We start from the raw sequence: 19,209 nt of genomic DNA, 5'->3' as shown, positions 1-19,209 counted from the left end.
GAAGCCCATGAGAGGAGGACTGGGGAGTTCAAGGGCTCGCTGGGCCAGCTCCAGAAACATGAGTACTGCACCACCCTCCAGCTGCTGGATGGGCCTCGCAGGAGCAGCGGCAGAACCTGGGCTCATGACGCCTGACTACTATTACTACCTCAACAGGTCAGACACCTACAAGGTGGATGGCACCGATGACAGGAGCGACTTCAGCGAGACCCTGGTGAGCACCAGACACCACTGCAGCCTCAGCCAGTCCCCCTAAGCCCAGGAATACCCTCTCACATTATAAATAATGTAACTGAAGCCCAGAGAGGTACAGAGACTTGTCCAAGGTCACACAGCAAAGTGACGAATGTCCTGATTCCTTGAATCTAGGCTGTGGCCCCAGGTGGCTGACCCCAGGGGCAGGGTGGAGACCAAGGTTGGTTTTCCCTGTTGTACCCACAGAGTGCCATGCAAGTCATTGGGATCCCACCCAGCGTCCAGCAGCTGGTTTTGCAGCTGGTGGCAGGGATCTTGCACCTGGGGAACATCAGCTTCTGTGAAGAGGGGAATTATGCCCGGGTGGAGAGTACAGACCGTGAGTGCGGGTACTGGGGAGGGAGGGAGGCAGGACTGCGTGTGCGGATGCTTCCTCCTGGTTCAGAACCCACAAGGACAATGTCATTGTCACTGGGCTGACCGCTGTCCCCTTTTGCCCTGGCCTGGCAGTTCTGGCCTTTCCTGCCTACCTGCTGGGCATTGACAGCGGGCGGCTGCAGGAGAAGCTGACCAGCCGCAAGATGGACAGCCGCTGGGGCGGGCGCAGTGAGTCCATCAACGTGACCCTCAACGTGGAGCAGGCAGCCTACACCCGCGATGCCCTGGCCAAGGGACTCTATGCCCGCCTCTTTGACTTCCTGGTGGAGGTGAGTGGAACCTGGGCTCCAGGACCTGGGCTGTGGGTCAGGTGGGTACCCCATGCCCACCAAGTGGAAGAGGTGGACTTGACTGTCGTCATCTCACCGATTCCTGGCTGGGAAAGGAGGCGACCTTCAGCACGGGCAGCAGAGGATGGATGAAAGCTCCCGCTGGCTGTGGCATGGAGCCCCAGAAGGAAGGGGCTGAACTGGGGCCAGGCAATGGGGATGGAGAGGGGTGGGTGCATGTGAGAGCCAGGAGGAGGGATGTCAAGGGGACAAGTGATGGACAGACGGGGGCAGAATGGAACAGGACGTGTTAGGGCCAATAACAATCATGAGAGTAACAAACATCCCATGCCGCACATCGTGGGCGTGGTCCTGAGCTGTGCATCACCTTCATTAATCTTCAGAAAAAGACCCATAAGGCACAGATTGTGCATCCCTAATCCGAAAATCCCAAATCCAAAATGCTTCAAAATCCAAAGCACCGAAACATACCACAAGTGGAAAACTGCCCTTGACCTCACAGACTGTCAAAATGCAGGTATGGCCAGGCACGGCAGTACAAACCTTTAATCCCAGTGACTCAGGAGGCTGAGGCAGGAGGATCACAAGTTGGAAGCCAGCCTCAGCAACATAGTGAGTCCCTAAGCAACTTGGGAAGTCCCTGTCTCAAAATAAAAAATAAAAATGGCTGGAGATATAGTTCAGTGGTGAATTGCCCCTGGGTTCAATCCCCAGTACCAAAAAAAAAAAAAAAAAAAAAAATGCAGTTACACTAAAGATATTGTATAAATGACCTTCAGGCTATGTGTAGAAAGTGCATATAGAAGAAATGAGTTTTGTGTTTGGGCTTGGGTCCCATCCCCCAAACATCTCACTATATACCTGCAAATATTCCAAAATCAAAACTTGGAAACACTTCTGGTCCCAAGCATTCCTACCAACCTATACCTGGTGTTTTTTTTGGTTGGTTTTAGTGCTGGGGATTGACCTCAGGGGCACTTTATTACTGAGCTATATCTCCAGTCCTTTTCTCTTCATGTTGAGACAGGGTCTCACTGAGTTGCTGAGGCTGGCCTCCAACCTGTGATCCCCCTGCATCAGCCTCTCGAGCTGCTGGGATGACAGGCGTGTACCACTGTGCCCAGCTATAGTTGCTTTTAATTAGTTTTTGCGGAACCCAAGGCCTCACATACGCTAGGCAAGTGGTCCACCACAGAGCTGTACCCCCAACCCACTAGTCACTATATGTAATCCATTTTTTTTTATATTTTTTTAGTCATCAATGGATCTTTTATTTTATTTATTTATATGTGGTGCTGAGTATCAAACCCAGGGCCTCACACATGCCAGGCAAGCACTGTACCACTGAGCCACAACTCCAGCCCAGTAATCCATTCTTTTAATTAGTTTATTTTTTGAGACGGGTCTCACTATGCTGCCCAGGCTGGTCTCCAACTCCTGGTCTCAAGGGATCCTCCTGCCACAGCTTCCTGAGTTCTGGTGCTACAGGTGTGACATCATGCCTGGCTTATTAATTCACTCTAGAGATGAGGAACAGACACGGAGAGGTTTAGTGGCAGAGGTGGCTCCCAGGTCGGGAACCCCGATACTCAAGCACTTGATCTCTCATAAGGGTGACTGATCACAAGGTGGGAGGACTGGACATGGTGCTAGAGAGAAACTGGAGAGAGGGGACACGGGCCACAAGCGGGCCAAGAGCACGCCAAGAGCACATCAGGAGAGTGCTGGCCCGAGGCCCACTGACGGCTGTCCCTGCCCATGTTGCAGGCCATCAACCGCGCCATGCAGAAGCCCCAGGAGGAGTACAGCATCGGTGTCCTTGACATCTACGGCTTCGAGATTTTCCAGGTTTGGCCATTGTACCGCCAACCCCAGCCCACCTCTGTTCTCCCTGCGACCTCGGGGTAGCCCGTGGCCACCTAGCGTCAGCTCACTGATGGAGGAACCCTACTCCTCCCTTGCAGAAAAACGGTTTCGAGCAGTTCTGCATCAACTTCGTCAATGAAAAGCTGCAACAAATCTTTATCGAGCTCACCCTGAAGGCTGAGCAGGTGGGCAAGGCAGCCAAGTGGCCAGGGATGGGTACTGAGGTGGGGTAGGACCTCGAGAGTCACTGAGCCACCAGGGGACACCCAGCCCCTGGTTCCCACCTCTCTGCTGGCCCTTTGCCAGTCAGCTTTCCATCATGGCCACGGAATACCAACATCATCAACTTAGAGAGAGAGAGGTGTGTTTTGCCTCACAGCTTTGGAGATTCCAGTCTGAGACTGATGGACTCCTAGCTTTGGGCCTCTGGTGGGGGTGCCAGATGGCAAAGCACACGTCAGAACAAACTGCTCAGAACTGCTCACCTTGTGGCCAGGAAGCAAGAGAGAAAGGAAGGGGGTGGGGTCCCATAATCCCCCTCAAGGGCACCCCCTCAAAGACTCACACTGGGCCCCGCCTCCCAATGGTGCCACCTCCTTCCAAGAGCACCACTCTGTGGACCAAGCCATCCACACACGGGCCTTTTGGGGACATTCAACATCCAAACTGTAGCCCCTGCAGGGACCCCACTGTATCTCCCTCTGTCTGGGAAGCTGGGTCGTTTATCCACCAGCTCCTGCTGGGTGTCAGTCAGCGAGGACAGAGGCAGGGACATGGTTCCCTGGCACTTCCTGCCTGCCCCACACAGGGCCAGAGACAGGCCTGGGTGCAGAGGTAGCGCATGGGCACAACTCTTGCGTGCACTCCCCTCCCGGCCCCCTTCCCCCCAGGAGGAGTACGTACAGGAGGGCATCCGCTGGACTCCCATCGAGTACTTCAACAACAAAGTCGTGTGTGACCTCATTGAAAACAAGCTGGTGAGGACTGACCGACTCCCAGAGGTCTCACTGGGCCCTGGAGCTGGGCCTGGGAGGATTATGGTCCCCCAGGGCCCCTCTAGCCTGGGCCACGTCTCCAGAAGATAGAGCACAACTGAACTATCCCCTCAGCCACCGATGCCTTGCCTCCTCCCCTCTGCTCAGCTGTCATTTCCTCACTGGACATTCCCCTGGGCTCAGGGGGGTCAGTCATGAATTCCTTGTGGGTCCCAGTCCCTCCAGCTCCCCACAGAGCTCCCACAGCAGGCCCCCCCACCCCACCCCCGACACACACACACCTAGGTCCCCTGCCACCCACCAGCCCTTCTCTCAACCCTTGGAAAGGAGCCCAGGGTCTCCTGTTACGCAGGTGCTTTGCCGCCTTTGGCGCTCCTGTGGGACACCCGCTCCCCGCCCGCCCCAGCCCTCTGCCCTTGTTCACCTCTTGGCTCCCTCTCGGGGCTGGCAAGCCGGTGGGGCAGGCTAAGCTGCCCTCTGCTCGCCCTGGCAGAGCCCCCCCCGGCATCATGAGCGTGCTGGACGACGTGTGCGCCACCATGCACGCCACAGGCGGAGGCGCCGACCAGACGCTGCTGCAAGAAGCTGCAGGCTGGCCGTGGGCACCCACGAGCACTTCAACAGCTGGAGCGCAGGCTTCGTCATCCACCACTACGCCGGCAAAGTGCGTGCCCCGCCCCTACCCCTGCCCAAGCCGCGGAGGTCCCCGGGGGGCTCCTCATGGACCCCAAGGGCTCCAGATTGCACCCAGACAGGAAGGATCCTGCAGGACCCCCAGCCAGCGCTGCAGGGTTCCACTGACATCCTCCTCCAGCCCTCTCCCTACTGACCAGAATGATGAGCCATGGACCGCACCCACGACCGAACCCGGCAACCCTTCCCCAAAATTGCCATGTTCCCCTAGCCAGGGCCGTGGAAATTCACTGGTCCCCGATCATGGCCGCAGCCTGCTCAACCAAAAGGACAGCTCCCGCAGTAGACAAGGCAGAACAACTTGGGCAGCAGACCACTGTGCCCTCCCCTATGCCCAGAGAACCCCCAAACCTCAATAGAACGGCACCCCCTGACTCTGGACCCCTGCCTTCTGATCCCAGGTTGGAAAGCAAATCTCCCAGGCCCCCAAGCCCGTGCTGCAAGCTCCCCACAGACCCCTACCCAAGGCTACTGGAAGGGTCCCTGGCCTCTGCCCCTGTCTCCTCATGCTCCTGACATTCCCTGAGGCCCCTGCTCATACTGCCTCCCACATCCCCTGTCCTCAGCCAGGGCTGCAAAAGCAGGTCTGTAGAGAGCCCCCAGTTTAGAAAGCAAACCCAGCTCACAACCTGGCCACCCCCACACTGCTCCCCATCTACAGCCAGAACTGGAAACCCCCCTAAACACAGCACCTCCAGCCCCCAAGTGACCAGGATGAGGTAATCCAACCTTCTGAGTTAATATTAAGCAGCAGACCCCTGGGGACCCCTGCCTGGGCTGCAGCTCCCCGCCTTCCAATCTGAACCACAACTCCCACCCCCCCCCCCCGCCTCTGATCCAAAGGGCAGCCCCTTCCCCACTAATATGAATTTCAATACCCCCTCCCTTCACCTGTGACTTGCAGTCACACACTCCAACTTGAACTTGAACTTCAGACCACCAGGGAGGCCTGGCACCAGTGGTAGCCCCCAACCCTCTATTATGAACAATAGATCCCCCCAAACTAGAGCTGTAGCTAACCCCCATCTTCTCACCACAGAGCGGGCCCCAGGGGACCCCTGACCACCTGGCTGTAATCACCCCACCCCTGCGCACCCAGCCTCTGGCCCTCACTCCCCCCAACACCCCTCCCTCCAGGTCTCCTACGACGTCAGCGGCTTCTGCGAGAGGAACCGGGATGTTCTCTTCTCTGACCTCATAGAGCTGATGCAGACCAGTGAGCAGTGAGTGGCCCCGGGTGTTGGGGCCTGCAGGCAGAACCCCTGTGGGGACGGAGGGAGGACTGGGGACCACTCCATCCCCCGAGAGTGCCCGTTGTGGCGCTGACTGTGTGGGGGTGGCTGTGTGGCCCGGGTACCTCCACGTAGCTCAGCGGAGGAGCGTTCGTCTGGCATGCTTGTGGCTCTGGGTTCCATCCACAGCACGGGGTCGGGGGAGTAGCTCCAGGTACTCAGGGTCCCCAGCAGGGACACCTGAGATGGGTTCCTCACATCTCCCTCTGGAGCCCCAGCGTCCACTGTGGACTGCTGCCCTTCAGACACAACGAACGCTGTCTCTGCGTGAACATGTACGACTCCGCCCTCCTAGCCGCAGCTGCCTATGAGCTTCTGTCATCGGAAACTGTGTATTTATTAACTTAGCAAGGGATTGAACCCAGGGTGCTTTACCACTGCACTTTTAAAAAATATTTTTTAGATGTTCACAGGCCTTTATTTTATTCATTCATTTTATGTGGTGCCAAGAATCAAACAGTGCCTCACACATGCTAGGCAAGCGCTCTGCCACTGAGCCACAACCCCAGTCCTACCACTGTTCTTTTTGTTTTTTTATTTTGAGATAGGGTCTTGCTAAATTGCCCAAACTGGCCTCCAATTTGTGATCCTCCTGCCTCAGCCTCCTAAGAAGCTGGGATTATAGGCATGTGCCACCTTCATTTAACTTTTTATACCTCAAGAAGTTATGCAAGCCTGGGTACCATTTACACTCTGCAGGGAGGAGTCAGGAAACACAGCTGCTCTCACCAGAGGGCCAGCCCAGTGGGGAGTCTGAACTTGAACTAGAAAACAAAGAAAACATAATGTCAACCTAAATAACAGAGATGCTCAAAGGTGGAATTATCTGGGAAGAGCCGTGCATCACGGTGGGAATACATGTGCCATAGTAAACTATGAGCATGCTCAAAGAAGCGGGGCGAGGGGAAGCTTTCCAAGACAAGAAGGGAGAAGCACACATAAGCTCCCTGGACATGGCGTTCACTGGACCTGGAAGCTCCGGGCAGAAATTGGCATCAGTTCAGGGCAGGAGATGCTGTTACTGCACCAATGTTCCTTCCAGGCCATCTTGTCTGAATTACTGCAATCTCAACGTGAAGATCAACTTTGCTACACAGACCTATGCACACGTAGGAGGCATGCATATAGCACAGGGTGTAGAACAAGGAAAATCCCTCCCGAGCCTGGGAAGTACTTGTCCCGACAGCAGGCACGCGCTCTCTCCCTTCATAACTTCCCACCTTCGATTTTGTCAGGGTCTGACAGGATAGACTTCATCTTGGTAGCATCAACTTTCATAATGCATCTGCATAAATAAGAGGACACTGGTCCAGTGTGGTGGTGCACACCTGTAATCCCAGTGACTCGGGAGACTGAGGTTGGAGGATTGCAGGTGCAAGGCCAGCCTCTGCCATTCAGCAAGTCACTGTCTCAAAATAAAATCAAGAAGGACTGGGATATAGCTCAGTGGTAGAGGCAGAGTGCCCCTGTGTTCAAACCCCAGTACAGAGAGAGAAAGAGAGAGAAGGGAGGGAGAGAGGGAGGGAGGGAGGGAGGGAGGAAGGAAGAAATCGATCTTTAAAGGGTTGGAAATGCAGGTCCTGGACCAGTAGCATGAATATCTACAGAATCTCAGACTCCACCCTAGACCAACTGAATCAGAGTCTGCTTTTTAACAAGACCCTCCCATGCCTCCAGGGGATCCACCAGCACATTAGAGTATGAGAGCCATTAGTTTAGATCAGGGTTGTCCAATATAATCATATCCAACATCATGCAAGTCATTATTTTTAACAGCCTTACTGAGGTGTGATTTCCATACCATTAAGTTTGCCCATTTATGAAATGTAGAGTTTGATGATTTGTAGTAAATTGACAGAACAGTGCAGCCTTCACCACAATTCAACTTTGGAATGTTTGTTTCACCCCCAAAAGATTCCTCATGCCAATCTGCAGTTAATTCCCACTTCCACTACTGGTAGAGTTCTAAATTTTCTAGTAAGCACACTTAAAAAATGAAAAGGTGGACACATGAAACGTAAAATTAAATACGTTCTATTAACTCAATATCCCCCCCCCAAAAAATCTATATATCTATATTGGAATCAGGACCTCACACACACTAGCAAGTGCTTTGCCACTGAGCTACACCTCGAGCCCTTTTTTGAGACAGAGTCTCACCAAGTGGCCCAGCCTGGCCTTGAATTGTAATCTTCCTGCCTCAGGCTCCTGAGTCCAGCTACTCAGTCATGCACCACTACAAAATATCATTCTTTTAACATATAACCAATAACATACAACCAATGTAAAAAAAATAGTTCACATTTTCTTGTTCTTTAAATTTCTTGTTCTTTGGGTTACAGTATGTACTTTACTATTTGCAGCATGTCTCAATTATGAATAGGCCACATTTTCAAGGACCTCAATAGTCAGATGTGACCAGTGGCCACCATATTGGAAATCACGGAACTAGAACCATGATTCTCCAGGTGGGGTCCCTGGACTCACAGCACCTGCATCACCTGTGAGCTCATTAGAAATTATTGGTCAGCCTGGTGTGGTGGCACACACCTGTAATCCTGTGACTTGAGAGGCCGAGGCAGGAAGAACAGAAGCTCAAAGCCAGCCTCAGCGACTTAGTGAGACTGTGTCTCAAAGTAAAAAATAAGGTCTGTCGATATAGCTCAGTGACAAAGCGCCCCTGGGTTCAATCCCCAGGACCAAAAAAAGAAAAAGAGAATGAGAGAAGAAGAGGGAAGGAGGGAGGGAAGGAGGGAAGACAGGAGGGAAGGAAGAAAGATTGGGTTCCAGCCCAGACCTGTCAGTGAGAAACAGGTGGGCCCTGGAAGTGTGAGTTAACAAGCCCTCTGGAGATTCCCGAGATGCCTCACCAATCATTATATTTTTCTACTTAACTTTGATCTATTTTACTTGCCCCCCAAGTCATGCATGATCCTAGAGTGAAACCGGTGCAGATAAATCAAGGAACGCCAAGGACAGCGCCAACTCTCCGCCTCGTGCACCACAGCTCCCCCTCCCGGTTTTGCGTGGTGGTTCGGGGGCAGCCCCATCTGGCCCGGGGCCAGCTGCACCTCCTACCTTTCCTCTCCCTGCCCAGGGCCTTCCTGCGGATGCTCTTTCCTGAGAAGCTAGACGTAGATAAGAAGGGCCGTCCCAGCACTGCCGGCTCTAAGATCAAGGTGCGCCTGGGGCAGACCCGGGAGAGTGGGGCTTAGCACAGGCTAAGCATGGACTCTACCACTGGGCTAAACTCCCAGCCCTCCTTTTAGGAAGCGTGGAAAACACCTATCAGGGAATTGACCATCCTACCCATTTTTAAGTGGGCAGTTCCGAGGAGTGAAGTACGTTCAGGTCATGCGCAGCCATCCCACCATCAGTCTCCAGAACGTTCTCATCTTCCCACACTGAAGTTCTGTTCCTGTTAAACACTGACCCGTCAGGTGCCCCGCCAGCCTTGGGCACCCCCCTCCTGTTCCCCGCCTCTGTGATCTGATGAGTCCAGGGACCTCCTGCGGGTGGGGTCGTGCCCGCGTGTCCTTTGCCGGCTGGCTGATCTCATTGCGCACGGTGTCCAGATCCTGCACGCGTGTTACAGCATGCGTCAGCATGCCCTTCCTTCTGATGGCTGGATGGCACCCAGCGTCTGGGCAGACCGCGCTGCACCTAGCCATCTGTTGGACACTTGGGCTGCTCCCGTCTTTGGTCTATTGTGAACAACGGTGCCGTGGACACCGGGTCCCGTGCTGAGAACAGCCTTTCCTCTGAGTGCTTCCTGAGTACTGGCAGCTAGCCCAGGACACTAATACGCAGGAGACATTAGCTCAGTCCCACCCCCAAGGTTCAGAGAGGGTCGGTCACTTGCCAAGGCCGCATAGCAGGACCTGGGTCATTCCCTCCCACCTGGAACAAAACTGCTTTCTGTCCACCCTCTCTCCCTGGGGTGACTAAAATACACCAGCCAAGGCCGGCCTCTCAAACACGTACACGTGATTCTTCATTTCCAAAACCCCTGTCTCCCTGAAGGACAGGTAGAAAGTTCTGGGCAACATCTTTCCCTGAATGGTCAGCTGCCCAGTCTGCAATCATTTCCTGTGCACTTACTATGTGCCGAGCTAAACATGGGGGCCTGGCAGGTGCAAGAGCCCCCCACGGAGGGCAGGGCAGACACACAATACCAACCCCTCTTGGTAGGCACCCCTGCGGCTCACCAGGTGCAGAGCCCACCGTCATGGGTGTGTCTGTTTCTTGGGTGGGGAGAAGAAAGGGGGCCATCTGTGCTGCCCCTCATCCCGGCCTTCTCCTCCGTCTCAGAAACAAGCCAACGACCTGGTGGCCACACTGAAGAGGTGCACCCCCCACTACATCCGCTGCATCAAACCCAACGAGACCAAGAGGCCCCGAGACTGGGAGGAGAGCAGGTGACATCCCCCGACCAGACCTGGTCTCTGGTTGGACCCTTGCATGCCACTTGAGCCACAGACTGACCCCCAGCTCCAAGACCCATCCCAGAACTAACCCTGACCAGCCCGTGGAACCAGCACGAAACCACTCGGGGCTCCTGGGTTGCACCTGGAACTGACTGACACTCCCCGGCCCCTGGGGTGACCCCGGACTGACTATAGGCTGGCCCAGGGACAAGCACGACCTGCCACCCCAGCTTCCCAGGGTCGAAGTCCAAAAGTGACCCCAGAACTAACCACCAGGATGAGCACAGAGCCCTGTCCACAGGCCCCACTCCTCAGCGCTCACCCCAAACAGCCCCCAACACAAATCCGGTCTGCCATCCCCACCCCAGCAGCCCAGCCCCAGGGTCTCAGCCGCCCTCCCCACAGGGTCAAGCACCAGGTAGAGTACCTGGGCCTGCGGGAGAACATCCGCGTGCGCAGGGCCGGCTTCGCCTACCGCCGCCAGTTCTCCAAGTTCCTGCAGAGGTGAGCACCCAGGCCGACTGCCCTCCAGCACAAGGACCAGCCAGCCCTGCCCCAGGTGCCCCACATCCCCTCTGTTTCCAGGTACGCCATTCTGACCCCCGAGACCTGGCCACGGTGGCGTGGGGACGAACGTCAGGGGGTCCAGCACCTGCTTCAGGCAGTCAACATGGAGTCGGACCAGTACCAGATGGGGAGCACCAAGGTCTTTGTCAAGAACCCAGAGTCGGTGCGTGTGAGCAAGAGGGAGGACGGGGAGAAAGGAAAGAGACCAGCCTGTGGCGGGGCCTCGGGGCCTTCAGGCCACTGCGACCTGGGGCAGGCTTCCTTGCCTCTCCAATCCTCGGTTTCCCCATTTGGAAAGTGGAGAGAGTAACAGTCCCCCCCACCTCCGCAGAACTGGGATTAGACAAAACAGGAAGGTGTGCTGGGCTTGGTGGCGCACACCTATAATCCCAGTGACTCAGGAGGCTGAGGCAGGAGGATCTCAAGTTGGAGGCCAGCCTCAGCCAATCTCAACCCTGTCTCAAAATAAAACAATTAAGGGCTGGGGATGTAGCTCAGTGGCAGAGCACCCTGGATTCAGTCCCTAGGATGCAAAGCAAACAAACACTGCACAGTGCCTGGCACATAGGAGCTCAGAAAAAGCATTTGCTGCACGGTTCTCCGTGGCCAGGAAAGCAGGGGAGGTCACCGCCTATCCACAAAGGTCTCTGTCCCCTCATCCTTCCTCCATTGCTTTTCTCCTTTCAGTCTTTTTTTTCTTTAATTTCTCTTTTTCTGTTGTTTTGTTACTGAGGGTGAACCCAGCCCCTCATCCACACTAGGCATGTGCTCCACCACCCAGCTACACCCGCAGTCTAAAATTTTTAATTGCAAGTTTTATTTGTTGGTGGGGGTGCTGGAGATGGAGCCCAGGGTCTGGCCTGTGCTCCTCCCCTGAGCTGACCCGACTGTTTTTCTTTCATGTTCATGATTCTCTACATACAGCTTCTCTTTCCTTCTTTCTTCCTTTTCTCTCCCTCCGTTTCCTTCTCCTCTCCCCCTTTCTCTCCCTCCGTTTCCTTCTCCTTTCCTGTTTTTTTTTTCCCCCTTGGAGGTGCTGGGGATCGAACCCCGGCCCTTGTGCATACTAGTCAAGCAGCTACAAGATGGGCTATATGGTCAGCACCTACACTGATTCCTTTTGAGCCACTGTCTCACTACGTCCCCCAGGCTGGCCTCCATCCTCCCACCTCAGCCTCCACAGGTGCCCACCACCACCCGCTCCTTCATTCCTTCATCCATGAGCACGTGAAGTTCCTGGGCCTGAACCGTAGGTCCACGTGGGGACTTTCTTATTCCAAGACCTTCCTTGAGCCCGGGTGCATCAAAGGCCCTAGTTCACGTCCTCAGCAGGCACGGAGACGATCCCTCGGCAGCGCTTTGGTTGCCTCCTAGCCTCTTCCCCAAGGGCGGAGCCATGCCATCCACAAAGTGACAGTGACAAGAATAAAACCCGAGGACAGGGCTGCCTGAGGGCCTACCTGGCTGCCTGGTGCTACCACACTGGACTCCCAGCTGGGGACGAGCTAACACAGCAGGAAAAGAGCGTGGCACTGGGGCCAGGGTCAGGGCCAACCCAGTGCCTGTCGCATGCGTGACCAGGGCCCCCGCTCCAGGCACATCACGGGGACTTCGTGAGGCCCACAGATTGCTGAGATGGTCCCTTTGGTTTCTGTGACTTAAAAGCAGCTCTTCTCAGGCTGGGGGTGTGACACTGTTACTACAGCCGCTGTTACTACAGTGGAAACCCATGTCGCAGGCCAAAGCTGCATGTGGGATGGTCTGCTTAGCAACAGGCAAGAAAAAGAGGAGAGAGGGAGAGAAGGGAAAAGGAGAGACCAGGAGGGGAAGAGAAGAGAAAGAAAATCCCTGCTGATTAGTTACCTGGAGATTGCTAAATCTGTCTGGAAGAAACAGACAAAAAACTGATACAGAACAGGAAAAAAAAAAAAAAAAAGAGGTAAGATAAAACCACCACTAGCAAAGACTATTTGAGATAACACTGACAAAAATTTCAGTCTGCAGACTTTGATTTGGGCAAGTTGAACTGGGTAGAAATAATGAGACAATGGAAGACGTTAGGTGATTGATTTTTTATTTTTGGTACTGGGGATTAAACCCAGAAGCACTCTTACCACTGAGCCACTTCCCAGTCGTTTTTATTTTTGATTTTGAGACAGGACCTCGCTATGTTGTCAAGGCTGGCCTCCAACTTGTGGTCCTCCTGCCTCAGCCTCCCGAGTCAGTGGGATTACAGGCGTGTGCACCACTCACTCGGCTTGGATTCCCCCCCCCCCCATATAAAGTCTTTTTATTTATTTATTTATTTTTTTTCTGTTTCTATAACATTTGATCACCAAATTCTGGCTTGGAAGCCAGAAGTCTGAGAACAAGCTGGCTCTCAGGAAGACTTTCTTGGCCTCTCCCTCTTGGGCGGAGGCCAGCAATCTTTGGTACTCCTCAGCCTCCATCTTCACATGGCCTCTTTCCCTGATGTCTGTGTCCACATCCCCGTCCTCTTATAAGGGCACCAGTCCAGTTGGAGGCAGGCCCCATGCTACTCCAGGATGACCTCATCGAAACTTCATCACATCTGCAAAGACCCTGTTTCCAAATAAGGTCACATATGTGGGCTCTGACGGGGCATGGACTGGGGGGAACACGGTCCAACCCACTGCACCTGGATGAACTCAGATTCAGGTCTCTTGCCTCTTAACATTTCCAGTGCTTTAGACAGGAATATTCATTTCCCAAATTGAAAATGAATCGTCTTCACTGAGCAGAGATCAAAAGGTCTAGAGGTGCTTGTCATACCTGCCCAGGACAGCTAAAGGCCATGGAGGGGGCTCCTGGCTGCTGCCCGCCACCAGATCTGCATGGCCGGTCTCCCTCAACAAACCTCAGACGCACTCACCCGGCCTTGCCCACAGACCCACACAGCAAAATCAGACGCAGCTCTTGGCAGCAGGGTTCTGAACAGTGAAATGGCATGTGTGTGTTTCAGAATTCCCTCTGGGTGAAGTGCTAATTGTTTTTTAACATAAAACCCCATTTCATTTTCAATAATGTTTCCCATCTTCACCTACTGACAATGCTATCCCTTTTATCACTAAAGTTGGATCTGAACTTGGATGTTCCTCAGGCATCTGTCTTACTCAAATTTATTTTTCTACAATCAGTACTTTTTTTCTTTTTTTTTTTTTTTGAGATGGGGTCTATGTTGCCCTGAATAGCCTCAAACTCACACTCCTCTTGCCTCAGCCTCCCAAGTAGCTAGAACTACAGGCCCATGCCACCACACCCAGTTGTAATATTTTAATATCCAGCCAGTTCTCCTCCTTGCTATGAGCCCCTATCATCATTCCAAACGAACGGTCAATTCTCACAGTATTTCTACTCTGACTTACTGCATTACAGTTTATTTCTTAAGTTCTCTCTGGGTCTAGACTCTTACAACTCAAAAGTCTTTTCACTGCTTTCTGCAAAAATTTTCTTTCCAGGGCTGCCAAGTATAGTTGTTCAGGTTATGCACTGCACAATGACACAGTTGCCATCATATCAGAATCCTGCACATCAGATTTTCATATTTCTTTTATCGTATTTTTTTTAAACTGGGGATTTATTACTGAGTTACATCCCAAACCCTTTTGTGTATTTTTTTATTGTGAGTCAGGGTCTCACTAAGTTGCTGAGGTTGGCCTAGAACTTGTGATCCTCCTGCCTCAGCCTCCCAAGCAGCTGGGATTACAGGCATGCGCCACCATGCCTGGCGTACAATGGTTTCTAAGATGCACACTGGCTTCTATTTCTACCATCCCTGAAACCGTGGCGCCCTTGGTGTGCCCTCTCTTAATGAGCAGTGTTAGGAACTGTGATGTCACACGGTATGGACAAGACCTCGCAGCAGGTGGCAGGGATCTGAAGCCAGAGAGACACACCCACACCTGTAGTTTAATGCAGAAAAAAATCCTGGGAGGGACCACCAGGTCAGGTCATCTGGAGGAAGGAAACATTTGTGACCACAGGGCATGGGCATGTGTGTGTGCACTTGGACCCATGTGGGGTGGACCCAGGGAAAACAGAGGCCGCAGCCCCTGGGGAGAGGGCAGGACCCACCCACTTAGGCTCCCTCTTGCCCAGCTTTTCCTCCTGGAGGAGATGCGAGAGCGCAAGTTCGATGGCTTTGCCCGCACCATTCAGAAGGCCTGGAGGCGCCACGTGGCGGTACGGAAGTACGAGGAGATGCGGGAGGAAGGTGAGTGGCTTGGGGCAGGAGACTCGGTGGGCACAGATGGATGTGGAAGAGCCAGAGCCTGATCTCTGCCCTGACCCGTGCTGACAGCTTCCAACATCCTGCTCAATAAGAAGGAACGGAGGCGGAACAGCATCAACCGGAACTTCGTTGGGGACTACCTGGGGCTGGAGGAACGGCCCGAGCTGCGTCAGTTCCTGGGCAAGAGGGAGCGTGTGGACTTCGCCGACTCGGTCACCAAGTATGACCGGCGCTTCAAGGTGAGGCACCAGCAGGTGAACACATCCAAGACCCTATCCCTGCCTGGCACATGAACCAGAGGCACCCCCACCTGTCCTGGACACACCTGGTCACAGGTATATATTCACCTAGGCTGTGCCTGTGTACATGTGCCTATCACAGATACACCTTAATCTGGCCCAGACACAGCTGCCCACGGGGACTAACTCCACTGTCGTAGATGTAGGTGTCCATCAAGTATGCTCTCATGTAGCCCAGGCACACCTGACCATCAGATATGCCCTTACCTGGCCAGACACATCTCACCCAGAGGCCCACTCCAGGGTTGGGGAGGTGGCAGAGAACTTGTCCTAGGTTCCGTCCCTTGTGTTGGGGGAAAAACCCACACCACAGGACCATGCTCGCCTATCCTGGACACACCTACTCATCAGGTACACCTTTACCCAGGCTAGATACAGCTGTCAACTGCGTGTACCTTCACTTGGCCCAGATACACCCATCCACAGGTACACTGTGCCCAGGCCCAGGCAGCCCAGCGCAGTCATACACCACAGAGCACTGACTGTATGTGTACTCAGAAGTTGGTCCAGATGCTTCTTCCTCAGATATGTCCTACCTGATCTGTACCCTCTCACCTCTATCACAGAGGCATACTCTCCTGGTCCAGCCTTAAACACAGGTGTTTAACTGCCTAGGCTGGATACCCCTGCCCACAGCTGCACCCAGACCTCACCTGCAGACCCCCACTTGGGCTGGGCATTCCTATCTACCAGGGACACATCCCACGTCCTATATGCTGCCACCTAGCCCAGAAACTTGCCCAGAGCCACAGGTGGTAGGTGCACCCTGAGATAACCTGTCTACATTTACCTGAATGAACATTCTCACAGGGCCGGCCTGGACACCTCACCTGCCTTGGACAGGTTTTGTGGCAGACACATCCTTACCTGACCTTCACAACCTCACACTTGTGACATCTTTACCATGACTTTACATGAACTGGGGCTAGCTCAGTGGTGGAGCACATGCGTAGCATGCGCAAGATTCTGGGTTTCATCCTCAGCACTTAAAAAAAAGCTGCTATAGTCACAAGGCCCAATCACTGTCACCTGGTCTAAGAGCTGTCATCCAGCCAGGGCGCCAAGATCCAGCAGGTGTTTCACCTACCCTGTACCTGTTTGCTGGCCAAGTCACCCCTTTTGAACTAAGACACCCTCAATCAGCTTTTTCGTATTTCTTACATAACTTTTAACTGATACACCTTTACCTGGAGGGACCTCCCTCACCTGACCCCTGTAGCACCACCCCCATGCCAGGGCCCACGCTGCTCATGCCCCAGGCTCCAGCCACCAGACTCTGGTTCTGCATTCCCACAGCCCATCAAGCGGGACTTGATCCTGACCCCCAAGTGTGTGTATGTGATTGGACGAGAGAAGGTGAAGAAAGGACCAGAGAAGGGCCAAGTGCATGAGGTCTTGAAGAAGAAGCTAGAGATTCAGGCCCTCCGGGGAGTCTCCCTCAGGTGAGGCCAGCTGCCCCTGCTCTCATACATGTTGCCCCACCTGTTACCCTGAGCGTCCTACCTGCTGCTGTACCGTAGCCCCCTCTCCGGCCCTACCTGCCTTATTCACTTGCTCCTACATTCATGATCCGTGTGCGTCCATAGCTTCTGTCCTTGCACCGCACGGTGCCCTTGGTAGACCTCACCTGGCCCTTCTCTATTACCACTTTTCCCAGCGACCCCTTTCCCTCACCTGTGTCACCCCCTCACTTGACCCTTACCTGACCGTCCCTTGTTGCATCTCGCAAGTGAGTTCTTCTGTCATTCTCACCTGTCGCTCCGCCTGCCCTTCCTCCCACCTTTCCCCAGCACGCGACAAGACGACTTCTTCATCCTCCAAGAGGATGCCGCCGATAGCTTCCTGGAGAGCATTTTCAAGACCGAGTTCGTTAGTCTTCTGTGCAAGCGCTTCGAGGAGGCGGCACACAGGCCCCTGACCCTCACCTTCAGCGACACGTACGCCCCCACCCCAGCATCATTCTCGGGCTGGCTTGGCGCAGCGACCCACTCTTCCGCCCCAGGGACCCGATCGCCTGGCACCTTGCACCGACCCTCCGCGGCCGGGCGAGGTGGGGACAGGGAAAAGGACCCCAGCTAGCTCCCAAGTTTCCTCCTCTTCCCACAGACTACAGTTCCGGGTGAAGAAGGAGGGCTGGGGCGGAGGCAGCACCCGCAGCGTCACCTTCTCCCGCGGCTCCGGAGACACGGCAGTACTCAAGGCTAGCGGCCGAACCCTCACGGTCAGCGTGGGTGATGGGCTGCCCAAGAGCTCCAGTGAGTCTGCACGGAACCAGGGGCGGAGCCAAAGAGGGGGTGACGCGAGAGGCGGGCCCTGTGGAAGGCGGAGCCAACGGGGGCAGCCCATCAAGGCTAGGGGGCTGGTCGGGAATAGCGAGAGCCACGGAGGGCTGGCCTACAGACCCCGGAGGACCCTACTTTAGAGACCAATAAGAGGGAGAGAAACGTGGGAGGGCGTGGCCAGAGGGGCAACCCTACAACTGGCAGGTGGGGGCGTGTCCTGGAGCAGGCGGGCCCCAGGAAAAGGGCCAATGAGGGGTGGAGCCCAGGGGCGTGGCCAATTACTGGTGGAGCTAGTATGCCAGTGCTGAGCAGAAAGCAAAGGGTCGATGGGCGGTGCCTGAAGGCGGAGCCAGAGTGGAAGGAACTTATGGGCGGGGCCTAGAATCAGGACCAGGCGAGCCACCACACAAATGCCTGCATCCTTTCTTCTTTCAGAGCCTACCCGGAAGGGAAAAGCCCAGGGAAGACCCCGAAGGTCAGCCCCGGCCCCTACCCGGGCGGCCCCTGGCCCCCCAAGAGGTGAGGACATACCTCTCACTTCGTGTCTTCTTTTGCCTCTTGTGGACCCCAGGGCCTAACCCAGGCCTACAGTCAATGGAATCTAACAAGCACTGTAGCTCATTCTCTTTGGTCCAGAACTTTCCATAGCTCCCCATCTCCCACAGAATACAGGCTAAATTTAGTTTGGTATGCAAAGCCATTCAAGATTCCATCCCAGCTAGTCAATGACCTCTTCGCCCCTCCCACACCCCTGCTGTGCAAAATACATTTTTTTTTTAACACAGACTACATTTTATTTTGCCAACTCACCAAATTTATCCTTACCTCTAGGCCTTCACTTGGCTTATTTACTCTGCCTTGTCTTCCAAATCCCCATGCTTGACGAGTTCTTATTTATCCCCAAGACCCACCCACAAAAGCCCTCCTGTGGGGGTCAGATGTTCCTCTGCAACGCCTCCCTCTAGACCTTCTTGTCCCCCGGATTCCTCCCATACTGGGTTGAGTGGCTATTACGACACTGCCAGTTCCTCCCTGACAGATATCCTAATCCTTGCTTCCACCACAGGCCTGGACCGCAACGGGGTGCCCCCCTCTACCAGAGGGGGCTCCCTGCCCCTGGAAATTACATCTGGAGGGGTATCCCAGCGGCCTCCCCGGGGTCCTCCATCCTCGACCCTCGGGTCCAGCAGACGTCCCCGGGCACGGCCACCCTCAGAGCACAACACAGAATTCCTCAATGTGCCTGACCAGGGTGTGGCAGGGTAGGTGGGGTGGGAGAGCAGCCCCAAGAGGTGGGCAGGGATAAGGGAGTGTCTGGTGCTGTGATGAGCACCCCCTGTCTCCACAGCATGCAGAGGAAGCGCAGTGTGGGACAAAGACCTGTGCCTGGTGTGGGCCGACCCAAGCCCCAACCACGGATACATGGCCCGAGGTGCCGGGCCCTGTACCAATACATAGGCCAAGATGTGGATGAGCTGAGCTTCAATGTGAATGAAGTCATCGAGATTCTCATGGAAGGTGTGTGCACCAGGGCAGAGGTTGGGGTATGGCATGATCAGACCCCTGACACCTCCAGGCAGCCCCCCAATGTCGCACATGCTTCCCATCCATAA

At 54.5% G+C, this 19,209-nt stretch overlaps 1 protein-coding gene across 1 annotated transcript in view; it reads left to right on the top strand.

The window, feature by feature from the left end:
- MYO1F (myosin IF) overlaps window positions 1-19,209 on the top strand; it is a 33,785-nt gene that overhangs the window by 12,948 nt on the left and 1,628 nt on the right. Inside the window, 24 exon segments of the mRNA XM_079115562.1 lie at window positions 82-91; window positions 94-114; window positions 117-214; window positions 442-574; window positions 706-902; window positions 2,691-2,771; window positions 2,888-2,974; window positions 3,680-3,766; window positions 4,278-4,280; window positions 4,282-4,368; window positions 4,371-4,448; window positions 5,615-5,700; window positions 8,867-8,948; window positions 10,081-10,187; window positions 10,602-10,700; window positions 10,782-10,926; window positions 14,883-14,997; window positions 15,085-15,254; window positions 16,611-16,756; window positions 17,105-17,251; window positions 17,421-17,569; window positions 18,032-18,115; window positions 18,663-18,858; window positions 18,945-19,114. Of these exon segments, the coding sequence (XP_078971688.1) occupies window positions 82-91; window positions 94-114; window positions 117-214; window positions 442-574; window positions 706-902; window positions 2,691-2,771; window positions 2,888-2,974; window positions 3,680-3,766; window positions 4,278-4,280; window positions 4,282-4,368; window positions 4,371-4,448; window positions 5,615-5,700; window positions 8,867-8,948; window positions 10,081-10,187; window positions 10,602-10,700; window positions 10,782-10,926; window positions 14,883-14,997; window positions 15,085-15,254; window positions 16,611-16,756; window positions 17,105-17,251; window positions 17,421-17,569; window positions 18,032-18,115; window positions 18,663-18,858; window positions 18,945-19,114 (2,578 nt within the window).

The sequence above is a fragment of the Sciurus vulgaris genome, assembly GCF_902686455.1.
Source record: "Sciurus vulgaris genome assembly, chromosome: 16".
Classification (NCBI taxonomy): Eukaryota; Metazoa; Chordata; class Mammalia; order Rodentia; family Sciuridae; genus Sciurus; species Sciurus vulgaris.
This window is presented reverse-complemented; position numbering and strand designations above follow the sequence as displayed.